The 16773-nt window shown below is 37.4% G+C and overlaps 1 protein-coding gene across 3 annotated transcripts in view; it reads right to left on the minus strand.

Annotated features, from left to right (window-relative positions):
- Positions 1–16773, minus strand: part of NAALADL2 (N-acetylated alpha-linked acidic dipeptidase like 2) — a 1546902-nt gene that overhangs the window by 448697 nt on the left and 1081432 nt on the right. For all 3 annotated transcript variants that reach the window (XM_027540660.1, XM_027540668.1, XM_027540650.1), the window contains one exon: positions 3283–3426. In XM_027540660.1, coding sequence (XP_027396461.1) covers positions 3283–3426 — 144 coding nt within the window. The remainder of the gene's footprint in view (positions 1–3282; positions 3427–16773) is intronic.

Raw genomic sequence — 16773 nt, forward strand, 5'->3', positions numbered from 1 at the left:
TGTTTAAGACCCTTGATGAACAGACCTTCAAAGTGATTTCTGAAGCTTTTTCTTCCTTTTGTCTGAGGACTTCAGACTGGCAGCTCATGAAGGCTGATCTTTAGTTCTATAGATTACTCTGTTGTCAGCTTCCTGCTCAGACTCCTAGGTTCACTCTGCAACTGGCAGCTTGAAGAGGCATAAAATTGGGGTATCACCAGTATAGCTTAGTGATTCCTAACATCTAGCTTGCGTCTGTCACAAGATCTATCAGTCTTTCCTACAGCAGTCTAGCTCACTGAATTTTTAAGAGCGGCCATCATACCTATATGAATACTTTGTAGGAGTTGTCTGAATAAATTATATTTTTCCTCATGTTTTTCTAGATGTTTTCTTCCATATTGATGGCTAGAAGTTATTAAAGCCCATGCTGCTCTAAAATAAGCTTTCAATTCTCTTTTACTTCAGACCTACTGGGAAATTCTCTTTTACAAAGCCTCCAAAAGCCAAGCCACACCATATAACATCCAAAGTGAAAGTGTTAGTCGCTCAGTCACGTCCGATTCTTTGTGACCCCATGAACTATAGCCCGCCAGGTTCCTCTGTCCAGGGCATTTTCCAGGCAAGAATACTGGAGTGGGTAGCTATTCCCATCCAAACTACTCCATTGCCTACTTCACATACATATACACATACGCACACACACACAGCTCAAGACATTTTTTTTTTTTTTTTAAATCAAAATAGCACAATGTGCTCCTGGATCTTTCACATACAGCAGCACTGAGGCTACACTAAACAGGATGATTAGTTTCATATGTAAAAAACAGCAATGCTAGACTTATTTTTACTAACATTTTTTGTTAGTGGATGTCTCCTCAAGAGCTAATTTGTATTATTTGCCAAAAAATTGTAAAATCACCAAAGTTTATAGATAATATTTTCAGTACATCTTTTTCTCTGTTCAAGAAATGATAATAATACATACTTTCTTTAACAAATTAGAAATATAGATATTCAAAATTCATTTTAAGTATGTAAGAATTATAAACATTATCAGAAGAGATTAAATTCTTCTGATAAAAATATTTTGAACAAAGAACATATAAAATTGTGAATAGAGAAATAGGAGTTATATACATTTGTGTATGTGTGAAGATATATTATCTGAAGATATATGATCCAAACTTACTTAGATGAAAATTTAACACTAATGAAACTAAGTTTTATGCATCATAGTAAGTCATTTTTTTCAATTTATCAAAAGTAATTTAAACATATTAAAATATTTCTTTTAACATGATTCATTAAGGCTTCCACTCTGTATTATACTAATGGATTTTATACTTTCTCATCTAATTTTTTTTCATTGCAGTCATGGTTTTTAATGACAAGCTCAGATTGATACATGAAAATTCAAATTCCCAGCTATTGATTGACTCTCAAGGACAAAGACTGACAATATATAATCAGTGAGTAAGACTTACAGAAAGTAAGATCATGGGAAATTAAATGGCATCAATATCTAATTATTTAGTCAATGCAAAAAATCTGTTTATATTTGGGCAAGAAATTTTTCTTCTGCTTGTTTTTCTATCCCTTATACAATCTTCTTAGTTCTCCCAGGATTTGCCATATAAATAACATCCTCTTCACTACACTTTGCTGAGTCTGTTTCGTGTATGCAAATATTCTTTACTTTAGTGTAAGTTTTACATCAGTTGCATGACTTTTGTTTCTAAGTAACTGAAAATCAAACAAATAAGTTGACTATTAAAAAGGGAATGTATCAACATATATACAGCTAATTCAGTAGCTATGGCTTCAGACAAGGCTTTATTTAGGCATCAAATGATGTGGACAAGAGATAGTCTGTTTCTCACACTCTCTCCCTTTATATTACTCATCTACCCCTTCCTCACCTTGGTTCCATTGTCAGGTAATATGCCCTCAAGGTCCTCAAAAGGACCAAAATATCCTAGAGCTATATGATTTCTTATTCAGTTCTACCAGTAAAATTAGCCATTGCTCAAAGTCCAGAGATTGAGTCATGTCTCTGTTTGGCCAAATTTGCATCATCCTTGACCCAGCTGTCAACCCACATGGTTGATGTGATAAGCTGATAGACTTGAGGCAATCAGGATCTCCTTCTACAGACTAAGATAGGAGGGACTCTGACTGTTTATTGAATAAGCCAATCAGTTAATTAAATCTGGACTTAAGTCTGATCTTTTCAATGTCTGATACTTTTCTTACAAGAAAATTATTAGTATAGTGTTAATTACATATTTTAGCAAATAGAGCTCATTATCAAAATCTGGGGCTAAGACTAGAACATAGAAAAAGCTAAACAAAAAGCTTCCCCAGAACAACTTCTTTCCTATTTTGAGGACGTAGTCTTAGCATTATTTTCTATAGTTCCTACTATGTTCGATCAATAATCAGTTTAAGAGGTTCTCATTCTACAGAATTTTAAAAAACCTGTCCCTAAGAAAGGGCAATTCAGAAGGCATTCAGGGTTTTTTTTTTTTTTTTTTAGGCTTTTTCAAAACATATTTTTTATGCTTTTGTTGTCAGGAGAAAAGAAATGAGATAAAACATGGGTAGTTGAGCCTCTGGGTCTGGACACAAAAACGGACCCCTAAAGTTGAATTTCACAGCCAACTAGATACAAATTTAACAATATATACAGAAAGTCTCTCCTTTAGTAGTCTAATGCTGAGGCTGGAGGCAGAAATAAGATGCAGCCCATGACTTTCATCCCACCACAGGTAGCTTAACTACTTCAGTTTTATCCTATGTGGTCCAACAAGGCCTGACAAGCTGCACTGCAGTATAAGAAGCATCTCTCCAACAATGATGCATAAAGACAGAGGGATTTTTTAGTCAATTGCAGGAATTAGGCTTTAATGCTTTCTACTAAAAGACTTCATACCCCAGATAGCTGACTGCTATCCACTGAATCTTGGCAGGCAACAAGCCTGCTGAAGCTGAAACTGAGAAGCTATGTTAAGCAGATTTTCATGAATGTACAAAATGCTTTATTTGTAAAGCTGCTTTTCTTAGCTGCAGTTCAAAATGCTTTTCTTCTTTTTTTAATCTCTCAGCTTGGTCAACTTTCAGTCTTTATAGAATTACTTTCGAAAAGCCAGAGAAGAGAAATAAATGCTCATATCAACAGAAATAAATGTTTTTGGTTTTTTTGAGAAAGAATAATCCTAAACATGCCAAACAGATTAAAAATGATCATGGATGGGCCTTATAAAAACCATAAGACACACAGAAAGACATTAAATATTTTACCATTATTTGGAAGTTCTAGAGGGCTGCAGGCACCATTTGTAGTTCTATCCTTTGGCAAAGAGATGAGTTTTGCAACAAGAGATGCTGAGATGGGCTGCACTAGTAGAGAGGTGAGGTTTGATCGGTGTTGTCTAAAGCTTCCATCTGTATTCAAAAGAGAAAAATAGAATCCTTAGCAAACAGAAATTAAAGACATTTGAAGAGCAGGTTTTCTATAATAAGTATTTAAATGATGAGTGGTAAGTTTTTTAGACTCATTTATTTGTTTACTCCTTATTTATACTGTCTACTTGTTAAAAATGATCTGAGATACTTGATAATAAAAATTCAGTACAAACAGCATTATGTAACCTAGTTCGTGATGGCAGACTGTACATAGGCATTTACTTCCATTCGCTACTGAAATGACAACAAAGGGATAGAAAAGCATCAATCCACAGGGGCTAAGAGAATAGGAGACACACTAGCAGTAAGACACTAGAAGCTGGAAAGCAGATGAGTGTCAACTGATGTGACAGACCAAGGAGACCAAAACATAAGCCAGGAGAGTGAAGAAGCTGAAAAGCAATGCAATTTGTATTATAGAACCCAGAGAGACTTGAGAATTGAAAATATCAGCTACCTATTAAAAAGCGGGTAAAGGAAGGGCTGAAAACAGCAGGGATTGGTCAAATTCTGATTGTGAAGGAGTCTCTTCTCCTGAACCCCTCACTCATTCAGTCAACATGAACAGTGCCTGGTCCTCCTTCCAGCAGAGACTGTAGGTGGGACACTGAACAGGGAGATGCCAGACACAGGGAAGGGTGTCTCTCATCCTTTAAATGGGGTGGTGTTATGATTGCTAAGACCCTTCAGATGCCTTGTTCTCATTGGTGCACAGAATCCTTCCTTCCAGGTGTGTGCATGTGTGCATGCTAAGTAGTAGCTTCAGTCATGTCCCATTCTTTGTGACCCCATGGCCAGGCTCCTCTGTCCATGGAATTTTCCAGATAAGAATACTGGAGTGGGTTGTCATTTCCTCCTCTAAAGAATCTTCCTGACCAGGGATTGATCCTGCATCTCTTGTGTCTCCTGCACTGGCAATCAAATTCTTTGCTACTAAGCCACCTGGGAAGCCCCATAGAAATATAAACAATGACTTTTTAATACAAAAATAAATATCGTTCTTCAGGAAAAAAGAAAAAAGGGAAAATGTCAGGGTTGAGGGAATATGGAAACCGATGAAAGAAAATGAAATCTTTATCTTTCATAGTAGTAAGTCAATATAATGGATATAACTGAAAAATGAATTCAACTATTAAACATACTCTTGAGAGGCAGTGAAATAAATATGAAAAATAGGTAACAACCAAAAATGTTGAGAGCATTTTAGTGCTTGCTTTGGGGATATAGACAAAGCAGAGAGAAACACAAGGAAGGATGAGAGACGGTGACACATTTTTATAAATGTGTCTAAGCTTTGTAGAAATTTCTATTTATATTCATCTATAACTTTGAAAAAATAAAAATTAAATGAAAATAAGGAGAGAAACAACTATAGTAACACAAGCAAGAGAAAATTGCACAAGTATTCAGAATAAAGAGAATGAAGAGAATAAACTCCACATAAGGAAAAAACTAAAAAAAAAATACACTTTTATTCAGTTTATATATATTTATACTGACTCAGAAAATGAAATACACAACAGAATGACTATCAGGCAGCCAATAATGTTTGTGAACACAGAGTTGTATTTTTTAGAACTTTTATTAGAGAAAATAATTGCCACAGGTTTTCTCAGAATTTAATTTGATAGGACTGCAGGGGGTACAGAACTCGACAATACTGGTATCCAGGCTCCAGGAGGAAGATTATTAATGACACAATATGTTATGGAAGGCTTTCCTTAATTTATCATCAGGAAAACCACACAGCTAAAACATATTTAGCTGTGGCAGCCACAGAAGTCATGGCTTTGAAGAAAAAGTAGTAAGATTTAAGCTTAGGTTCAGTTTTGTTGTATAAACACAAAGCTGGTCTCATAAGTTAGTACTCCTTTTTATATGGCTATACGACCATGCATTTTGACTATAATGTAGTTTATTGCATCCTAACCATTTCCATGTCAAAGTACCAAGACTGGACACATAATTCACAAGACCAGAGCAAAATGACAATGTGGGATCAGATCAGTCGCTCAGTCGTGTCCTACTCTTTGCGACCCCATTAATCGCACCACGCCAGGCCTCCCTGTCCATCACCAACTCCCAGAGTTCACTCAGACTCACAACCATCGAGCCAGTGATGCCATCCAGCCATCTCATCCTCTGTCGTCCCCTTCTCCTCCTGCCCCCAATCCCTCCAAGCATCAGAATCTTTTCCAGTGAGTCAACTCTTCACATGAGGTGGCCAAAGAACTCTTGATCAAAAAGTAGGAAGGATTTCAACATGGCAATAGCAGGGAACTGAATCAAGTGTGCATCTTTCTGAGTGTGAGTTGTATGCCCATGAATCAAGCCCTGCATGGTTCACACAGAAGATGTAAGCAGCCATGCAGCAAGTTGAGGGCAACTGAAGGGGACTTTCATACCACAAGGAAGTTGCTGTCCCGAGTTGCTGTTGCTCCATGCTGGTGCTCTAAGGCACAGACAGTGTGGCCCACTCAGCAAGCCAGCTGAGAGGTCCTCCTGATATAGCCATCTCACTTTGGCTCTCCCAGCATGCATTTCCTCCCTTAGCAATTGCCGTTGAAACTTCCAGTGGATGGGGACAATGAGACAGTATTTGCAACAAATGTTCAATCTGTTATTTTGCAGTTTTCATGGATGTTAGGTGCTAACATGTTGCCAACACAAAATTAAACTTCTTAAAATGTTTCGTGATTGCACCTCTCCTCAATTCAAATACTGAATTTCCTTACTGATCTTGCCATTCAAGGCCCTTCACAATTTCAGACCTTATGTTTCCAACATTATCTCCTACTATCCCTCTCCATGTATCTTATGCTAATACTTAAACTGTCCCCCTGCATATTCTGTGATTTATATCCTCCATGTTTTGCTTAAGCCATTTCTTCCACTTTATTTGCTTCTCTCATGTATCACATGTCTGAACATCTCTGAAATATACACTTCCTTTAAAGCTTAACTCATTTTCTATAAGAAACTTTCTCTGACACCTTCAGCTCTATGTGATTTATCTGCACCTTTTTTTTTCAGTGCTTGGCATTTCTAATTACCTGATCACTATGCAAAAACACTTTGATTTTCTCTTCTAAACTCCTTAAAGAAAAGGAGCAAGTCTTTCCCATCATTACACACACTATCCAGCACATTGCTAGGATCATAACAAGAGCTCAGTAATTAATGGGGTAAGGAAAGGAAAGGAAGGAAAAGAAAAAGGAAAGAAAAGGAAGAAGGCAGGGAGGGAGGATGAATTAACAATTCCTTGAAAAATAGTTCAGTGTCTCTATCTTACTGATTTTCTAAATGTCTATAATTTGGAGCAGAGGTACAACTGAAAGCTAATCAGAATTCTATGAATCCCATGCTTGTTATATATTAGTGCTTTCTTGCAAGCTAACTACTCTCAAAATCTTCAAAACCCACCCACTCCCATCAACTCACTAATTAACTGTTCCGGGTTACAAACAGTATTTATATAAATAAAATTATCTTTGAGATATATTTTTAAGTTAATAAAAAATAACTACATTCCTTTTTTTCTCCCGAATGTTATATTAAGCATCTGAAACAATGCATTTAAAAGTTAAATATGAGTGAACCCTAAGCAGTAATTGAACAAACCAACATCTTTGATTTTTTTGTATTGCATGACTAATAGACTTGCATTAGTTTTGAAATATCTGAAGTAAGTGGTTCATTAATTTTTCACCTTCAGCTTAATGGAAATTTGACAAACAGTTCACTTCGAAGAGCAGGTACTAAAAGAAGGACTTTACAGGAGGACACTAACACTAAATTACAGATGAAAGTTATTAAAAAAAAAACTCATTTGTTGAAAAACTAAGAGAATTTAATCTACTTGTATGATTAAGAATAAAACCAAACACATGTACCATTTTTACTCAGTTATATTTTAAAACACTTATAAATGATAAGAATCCATTAGATGTAAGCTGAAAATCAGATGGATTATGTACCTTGACACAAAGAGTACCATCCAGGAAATACACGACATTATATTTTAGCACTTTAACTTTTAGATTGTGGCATTTATATCATACCTTGTACATTTTGTATGCTCAATAAAGACTGACACTAAGTTTTATTTTAGTAGGTATCTAGTTCTTTCTTCACTTTATGAACTCTTTGTAACCCAAATAAAGATCCAAATTCATCCTTCTCATTCAGTAATCCAGTCCTCCATAAAATGCCACATGCATACAGCAGAAAGAAGAAATGGGATATACAGAGTCCCAAAACTGACTCCATCACTGACTCACTGTTTGAAAAAGAACAAATAAATAATTTCACTATGAGAAGATTGTCATCCCATCTACTACATCTGAACAACCAAGGTAACACTGAAGGGTTGTGATTACATTATTGACTGAAATAAAAACAATACACGAGCTCAGAGGCCTAGAGCCAAACCACAGTGGCTGAAATTTAGAAGTGAGGTTAAAAATTAGTAAAATAGTTTCTGATTGTACATATGTAATAGGCTTTTCATTATGCTTTTTCAAATCTCTGATGCCCACTTCAAGCCCATCTGTATACAAAGAAAATATGTTAGCTGTCAGCACTTTTGTGTGGTGAGATGCAATTCTTTTAAGCTCAAATGAAATGTTTGTGTATACTGCAAATGCCAATCACCTGGGGCATCAGGAAAGATAACCCTTAAGAGACCAGAAGTCTTAGACACTGGGATCCTCAGAATTAAAGCACTAAGAGGAGAGATGAGGTCAAGAATATACTGATAAATAAAATAAAAAGGGCCTTGTGTGGCTCAGACATGAGGATGTGCTGCCTTTGGGGAAGACAGCTTGACTTCCAAATTGAGGTGTGTAACTTCACCCTCAGATCTGACTCGTGTGTGTGTGTGTATCCATGCTACATGATATAATAACCATAGACCCTATAGATCCTTCATTATTCAGGGCATAGTCTTCAGACAAGTAGCATGGGCCGGATTCCTTAGGTGGCTCAGTTGGTAAAGAATCTGCCTACAATGCAGGAGACCCAGGCTCAAGCCCTAGGTGGGGAAGATCCCCTGGAGAAAAGAATGGCAGCCCACTCCAGTATTCTTGTCTGGAAAATTCCATGGACAGAGGAGTCTGGCAGGCTACAGTCCATGGAGCCACAAAGAGCTGGACTCAACTGAGCGACTAAACCATCACCACCACCCCAGCCCTTCTGAATCAGAATCTGAAGCCTAACAAGATTCCCCAGGTGATTTATATGCACATTAGATAAGCAATGACCTACAATCATTACATATTTAGCTGTTGCATAATTTATATAATTTTCATAGCAAAGAAGATATAAAACAAAGCAAGATGATGAGGATGAAGAATAATAGACTATGTTTGCTTACTTTACCCCAAATTAAGTATGACAGAGTCTGATTATATTAATAAAGTCCAAATCAACAATTTTCTCAGAAAGTCTCCTTCAAAATGTGTAACAAGTCTGTGCATATGCTAGCACTAAATAGTAACTTCCAATTGGACTGACAGCATTTTTTTTTCTTTTTGTTCTGACCTTTTCTTAAAGATAAATTTGGTGATGTAAAGATCAAAACTATATTTACAACACTTTATTTCAGTCATGAATAAATATTAAAATAGCTAACTGATTTGACTTTTCTTCATTTTCAACTATTTTAATTCATTATAGTAAAAAACTGACAAATTGAAAGTGTAAATACTTCCCACTTTCCAGACAACCAAGCAATCAAAGAGCTTAAAAAGCAGAGATTTTAAAAATATATTTTGTGCTACACTTTTATGAAAAAGACTCAAATATCAAATGAACAAGCTGATTTCAGCAATATTATCCCAGAATATTTGATTTGACTTTCTCCAGAGGACTGCCACTTTGACAGAAATCAGACCATTAAATAACTATCATGAATGCTTTTTCACTTTTATCATAGCTTCCTAAATTTACAGTTATTTCCCTGAGATGACCAGTGCACTAAATTGGCTAGTCATTTTGTTATCCTTGTAAATACAGCTGATCCTTTATTATTTCAGTATCTTATAACCTGCTGGTTCCTTCAAGCTAGTCAAGTTCAGACTGTGTTGTTCAGGTTATTGATAAAAATGAAATGCTCAAAATTTAAATGTGCTTTGTGCTATACAAGTTCTCAGAGTGCATCCATGTTTTCTGTGTATACATCCATGCATAAACACACATACATATATGAACATATACACATAGTTATTTTTAAGAAAATAGGGTTTGTATTACTGATGGCTACTCTCATAATTAAAGTGAAAGTGCTTATTTCATTGTTATTATCGTTCAGTCACTCAGTCATGTCTAACACTTTGTGACCCCATGGACTGCAGCATGCCACACTTCCCTGTCCTTTACCTCTCCCAGAGCTTGCTCAAACTCATGCCCATTGAGTCAGTGATGCCATCTAATCATCTTGTGCTCTGTCATCCCCTTCTCCTTCTGCCTTCAATCTTTCCCAGTATCATGGTCTTTTCTAATGAGTTGGCTCTTCATATCAGGTGGCCAAAATATTGGAGCTTCAGCATCAGTCCTTCCAATGAATATTCAGGATTGATTTCCTTTAGGATTGACTCATTTGATCTCCTTGAAGTCCAAGGGACTCTCAAGAGTCTTCTCCAACACCACAGTTCAAAAACAACAATTCTTTGGTACTCGGTCTTCTTTATGATCCAACTCTCACACCATACATGACTCCAGGAAAAACCATAGCTTTAACTACATGGACCTTTGTTGGCAAAGTAATGTCTCTGCTTTTTACTATACTGCCTAGGTTTGTCATCGCTTTCCTTCTAAGCCACAGGTGTCTTAATTTCATGGTTGCAGTCACCATCTGCATTGATTTTGGAGACCAAGAAAATACAATCTGTAACTGTTTTCATTGTTTCCCCATCAATTTGCCATGAAGTGATGGGACTAGATGCCAAGATCTTTGTTTTTTGAATGTTGAGTTTTAAGCCTCTTTCACCTTCATCAAGAGGCTTTTGAGCTCCTCTTCACTTTCTGCCATAAGGGTGGTGTCATCTGCATACCTGAAATTATTGATATTTCTCCCAGCAATTTTGATTCTAGCTTGTGCTTCATCCAGCCCAGCATTTCTCATTATGTACTCTGCATATAAGTTAAATAAACAGGGTGATAGTATACAGCTTGTACGTACTCCTTTCCTAATTTTGAACCAGTTCATTTTTCCATGTCCAGTTCTAACTATTGCTTCTTGATTAGCATAGAGGTTTCTCAGGCTGCAGGTAAGGTGGTCTGGTATTCTCATTTCTTTAAGAATTTTCCACATTTTTTTGTGATCCACATGGTCAAAGGCTTTAACATAGTCAATGAAACATGAGTAGATGTTTTTCTGGCATTCTCTTTTTCTTTAAGTCCAGAGCTAATGATTACACCACAAAACAACTCATCTTGCTCAAGGCTGTTTTTCCTTAAACTCTGTACTAATGATTATATAACAACATTGTATCCTGTTCAAGGACATGTTTTTCCTTAAGCTATGGTTTTTCCAGTAGTCATGTATGGATGTGAGAATTGGACCATAAAGAAAGCTGAGTGCCGAAGAATTGATGTTTTTGAACTGTGGTGTTGGAGAAGACTCTTGAGAGTCACTTCAACTGCAAGGAGATCCAACCATTCCATCCTAAAGGAAATCAGTCCTGAATATTCATTGGAAGGACAGATGCTGAAGCTGAAACTCCAATACTTTGGCCACCTGATGCAAAGAACTGACTTATTGGAAAAGACCCTGACACTGGGAAAAATTGAAGGCAAGAGGAGAAGGGGACGACAGAGGATGAGATGGTTCGATGGCATCACCGACTTGATGGATATGAGTTTAAGCAAGCTCCAGGACTTGGTGATGGACAGGGAAGCCTGGCATGCTGCAGTCCATGGGGTTGCAAAGAGTCAGACAGGACTGACTAAACTGAACTGAACCGAATAACCTTCTGAATAATCATTTTATCTTAAAATGTTTGTTGTGGTAATGGGTCCTGTAAGACATTTCTATGTTAGTTCTAATCCTGTTATCTTAAAGTGTATGTCATGGAAGTGGATCTGCTAAGACCTTTCTATTGTTAGTAACCAATTGAAAAAGTATATAAGGCCTTGATGAGACTAGCAAGTGGGGCACTCCCCACCCCTTCCCCCATCTACTTGTGATGTCTATGTAAGAAGCTTTGTTCTATCTGCTTTTAACTGTAATAAAACTTTGCTACAAAAAGCTCTGAGTGATCAAGCCTCATCTATAGTCCTGAAGCTAAATTCTCTTCTTTGGAGTTCATATATCTGACAAGGTTCACCATAAGTTGTCAATTCTGTAATTATAATATTCTATAGAGTTGGTCAATTCTAAATTATTCTACTGCTATCAAAATCTTCATGAATGAATTTGTACATCAATCAACTTTTATACCCATGAGAGTTTCTACAAGGTTACTACAGATAAACCGATTTGGGGTAAGAGAATATGTAATTTTTTAAAATTTTATTTATTTTTGGTTGCTCATGGCATGTGGGATCTTGATTTCCTGATGAGGGATCCAACTCACATCTATCAACCTGCATGGAGTTTTACCCACTGCACAGCTGGGAAGTCTGAGAATACGTATATTTTTAATTTTATTCAGTTCGGTTCAGTTCAGTCACTCAGTCGTGTCCGACTCTTCGCGACCCCGTGAATTGCAGCACGCCAGGCCTCCCTGTCCATCACCAACTCCCGGAGGTTTGTATAAGAGTATCAAAATAATGGTATAAGGAACATTAAGCAGCATTTGAGTATAGGTGAAAGTCAGTTGAATTACTTGAATGTTTTCGTACCTGAGATGAGTGGTATAGAACTAGACAAATTTAGATAATATGTCTACTAGAAAAGGCTAAAGAAATGATAATCAGTCTGTAAAACAAGAAATCTAATATTTTTCAGAGTATAAAAGTGTACATCAAACAAAATGATGAGCTATTCAAAGACAGAAACAAAATTATCTCAAGTAATTAATACCAAGTAAACTATCACCTTCCAGTGTTGTGGAAATGTACTTGTATTGCTCTGGAAGTTTGGCAACATGAATATGTTTTGTAATTGTATTGCTTGAAAGTTATATATATGTATGTGTGTGTATATATATATATATATATATATATATATATATTTACATATAGTATGCATATATGGTCTATATCTGCCTAGGATCAGCAATTACAATAATATATGGGGGAAAGGGAGTGAATTATTTAATAAGTATATCAGTGTTTAAAAGAATGCAAAAAATTATTTTTTTAAAACTTTATTTTATATTCTATTTCCATAAACTTAGGGTATTCAGGGTGCTTAAGTGTTGAATGCACAAATATCATTGCACTATGTTATGTGAGAATCAACCCCAGAAAACTACTTGAAATAATTTTTTTCATCTGTGTTGTTAATTTTTAAAAATAGGCTTTCAGGAGTTTTTTTCCTAAATTGATTCAGCAGATAGATTCTTTCTGAGCCTTAAAGTAGTAAAGCAGGTGGAGAGCAGTACATAGTTAAGAAGTAAGCTCATCAGTCACATTTTGTTTTGTTTTGTTTTCTGTCATAAGCCTTAGAGGACCAGAAGTGAGGATTTGGGGTCTTAAATGCCTGAGAGAGTTCAAAACCAGTCTGGCAATCTTTCAAAACTAATTACCTCCTAAAGCTCATCTCAGGTCTGAACAGGGCAACTCGTCATCACAAGGTTGTTCAGGTCACAGGGTCAATGCGTCCCATATCCAGGGATGGTTTCTATCTTCAAAAAACACGGCACATTCCCTGATACCCTGTCAGCTGTACACGTGCTATTAGAATGATTCAGCTGCTAATTATTTTTGAAGCAGCAAATGTGATAAAGATCGGAAGTTGAGGGGAAAGAAAAGCATTGTCAGTAGAAATGATAAATGCATGTTCATTATACCATAGATATTGTACACTGAGCTCTGGGAGTGGGAAAGGAAGGTGGGAATATGATTTTATCATAGTTAAGGTTGGCTTACTTTGTAATTGAAAGCACAGATTCAAACAGTAATTACCTTAAAACCAATGGTCATAAATACTGTAACACTACAGACCTGTGTGCACTCTTGCAGATATATGTGCACATACTCATTTAAGTCTATGTGTGTGAGTGCATCGGGATGAATCTGTATGTAAAGAAACAGAACATGGGAAGGAGGAATTGATAAAAATCCCCATTTTCAGTGGGCCTAACATTATAGAGGTGTAACAATGACAAAACATAAGTCATTGCGGAGCCACAATAGTCTTCACTTGGCCACTGAATATCAGAAGTAGCATTTCAGTTCTCTGTGACAGACCTTATGCTCACTCATATTCCAGAAGACAAAAGTCTGATGTTATTGACCTCCATTCAACTGCATCAGTCTCAGAATTCATCCCCACTGTGACGATGAACACTTTTTCCCCCAACAGTAAATCAAGGGGTTGAGTCAGAAGGTGATAATGCATCTTTATTCTAACAACTATAATATTTTTAGTATTTCCACATATTAGCTACAATATAGATGATTCTATGTCTTTTTTTTTTCAAAATTATCTAAAAATTACCAGAAAACATTATTGTTAACAAGATGTTTATTATATTATATAATGCAGTTTTATAAGATTTTATCTGAATTCTTATGATCTGTCATCCTAAAATCACAATTACAAACAGAAATGAGAATCATGGATTCAAAGGCCTGTTGGGCTATATTATAACAAAAATGTGTAAATCAGGACCTCTCTCAGTTCAGTTCAATCACTCAGTCATTTCCAACTCTTTGTGATACCATGAATCACAGCATGCCAGGCCTCCCTGTCCATCAGCAACTCCCGGAGCTCAATCAAACTCATGTCCATTGAGTCACTGATGCCATCCAGCCATCTCATCCTCTGTCATCCCCTTGTCCTCCTGCCCCCAATCCCTCCCAGCATTAGGGTCTTTTCCAATGAGTCAACTCTTCGCATGAGGTGGCCAAAGTATTGGAGTTTCAGTTTCAGCATCAGTCCTTCCAATGAACACCCAGGATTGATCTCCTTTAGAATGGACTGCTTGGATCTCCTTGCAGGCCAAGGGACTCTCAAGAGTCTTCTCCAACACCACAGTTCAAAAGCATCAATTCTTCAGCGCTCAGCTTTCTTCACAGTCCAACTCTCACATCCATACATGACCACAGGAAAAACCATAGCCTTGACTAGACAGACCTTTGTTGGCAAAGTAATATCTCTGTTTTTCAATATACTAACCAGGTTGGTCATAACTTTCCTTCCAAGGAATAAGAGTCTTTTAATTTCATGGCTGCAGTCACCATCTGCAGTGATTTTGGAGCCCCCCAAAATAAAGTCTGACACTGTTTCCACTGTTTCCCCATCTATTTCCCATGAAGTAATGGGACCAGATGCCATGATCTTAGTTTTCTGAATGTTGAGCTTTAAGCCAACTTTTTCACCCTCCTCTGTCACTTTCATCAAGAGAGTTTTTAGTTCCTTTTCACTTTCTGCCAAAAGGGTGGTATCATCTGCATATATGAGGTTATGGATATTTCTCCTGGCAATCTTGATTACAGCTTGTGCTTCTTCCAGCCCAGCATTTCTCATAATGTACTCTGCATACTGGTGCTACTACTGCTAAGTCGCTTCAGTCATGTCTGACTGTGTGCGACCCCATAGATGGCAGCCCACCAGGCTCCCCCATTCCTGGGATTCTCTAGCCAAGAATACTGGAGTGGGTTGCCATAGAAGTTAAATAAGCAGGGTTACAATATACAGCCTTGACTTACTCCTTTTCCTATGTGGAACTAGTCTGTTGTTCCATGTCCAACTGTTGCTTCCAGACCTGCATATAGGTTTCTCAAGAGGCAGGTCAGGTGGTCTGGTATTCCCATCTCTTTCAGAATTTTCCACAGTTTATTGTGATCCACACATAGTCCAAGGCTTTTGCATAGTCAAGAAAGCAGAAATAGATGTTTTTCTGGAACTCTCATGCTTTTTCCATGATCCAGCGGATGTTGGCAATTTGATCTCTGGTTCCTCTGCCTTTTCTAAAACCAGCTTGAACATCTGGAATTTCATGGTTCATGTATTGCTGAAGCCTGTCTTGGAGAATTTTGAACATTACTTTACTAGCATGTGAGATGAGTACAATTGTACGGTAGTTTGAGCATTCTTTGACATTGCCTTTCTTTGGGATTGGAATGAAAACTGACCTTTTCCAGTCCTGTGGCCACTGCTGAGTTTTCCAAATTTGCTGGCATATTGAGTGCAGCACTTTCACAGCATCATCTTTCAGGATTTGAAATAGCTCAACTGGAATTCCATCACCTCCATTAGCTTTGTCCATAGTGATGCTAAGGTGCACTTGACTTCACATTCCAGGATATCTGGCTCTAGATGAGTGATCACACCATCGTGATTATCTGGGTTGTGAAGCTCTTTTTTGTACAGATCTTCTGTGTATTATTGCCACCTCTTCTTAGTATCTTCTGCTTCTGTTAGGTCCATACCATTTCTGTCCTTTATTGAGCCCATCTTTGCATGAAATGTTCCCTTGGTATCTCAGATTTTCTTGAAGAGATCTCTAGTCTTTACCATTCTTTTGTTTTCTTCTATTTCTTTGTATTGATTGCTGAGGAAGGCTTTCTTATCTCTCCTTGCTATTCTTGGCAGCTGTGCTGGTGCAACAGGGCCAAGAGGAGCTACTCCAGGTCCAAGGTCAGGAGGGGCGGCTGTGAGGAGATACCCCTCATCCAAGGTAAGCAGCAGTGGCTGTGCTTTGCTGGAGCAGCTGTGAAGAGATACCCCACATCCAAAATAAGAGATACCCCACATCCAAAGTAAGAGAAACCCAAGTAAGATGGTAGGTGTTGCAAGAGGGCATCAGAAGGCAGACACACTGAAACCATAATCACAGAAAACTAGTCAATCTGATCACATGGACCACAGCCTTGTCTAACTCAATGAAACTAAGCCATGCTGTGTGGGGCAACCCAAGATGGGATGGTCATGATGGAGAGGTCTGACAGAATGTGGTCCACTGGAGAAGGGAATAGCAAATCACTTCAGTATTCTTGCCTTGAGAACCCTATGAACAGTATGAAAAGGCAAAATGATAGGATACTGAAAGGGCAACTCCCTGGGTCTGTAGGTGCCCAATACGCTACTGGAGATCAGTGGAGAAAGAACTCCAGAAAGAATGAAGGGATGGAGCCAAAGCAAAAACAATACTCAGCTGTAGATGTGACTGGTGATAGAAGCAAGGTCCAATGCTGTAAAGCGCAATATTGCAT

This window comes from Bos indicus x Bos taurus, chromosome 1 (genome assembly GCF_003369695.1).
Source record: "Bos indicus x Bos taurus breed Angus x Brahman F1 hybrid chromosome 1, Bos_hybrid_MaternalHap_v2.0, whole genome shotgun sequence".
Lineage (NCBI taxonomy): Eukaryota > Metazoa > Chordata > Mammalia > Artiodactyla > Bovidae > Bos > Bos indicus x Bos taurus.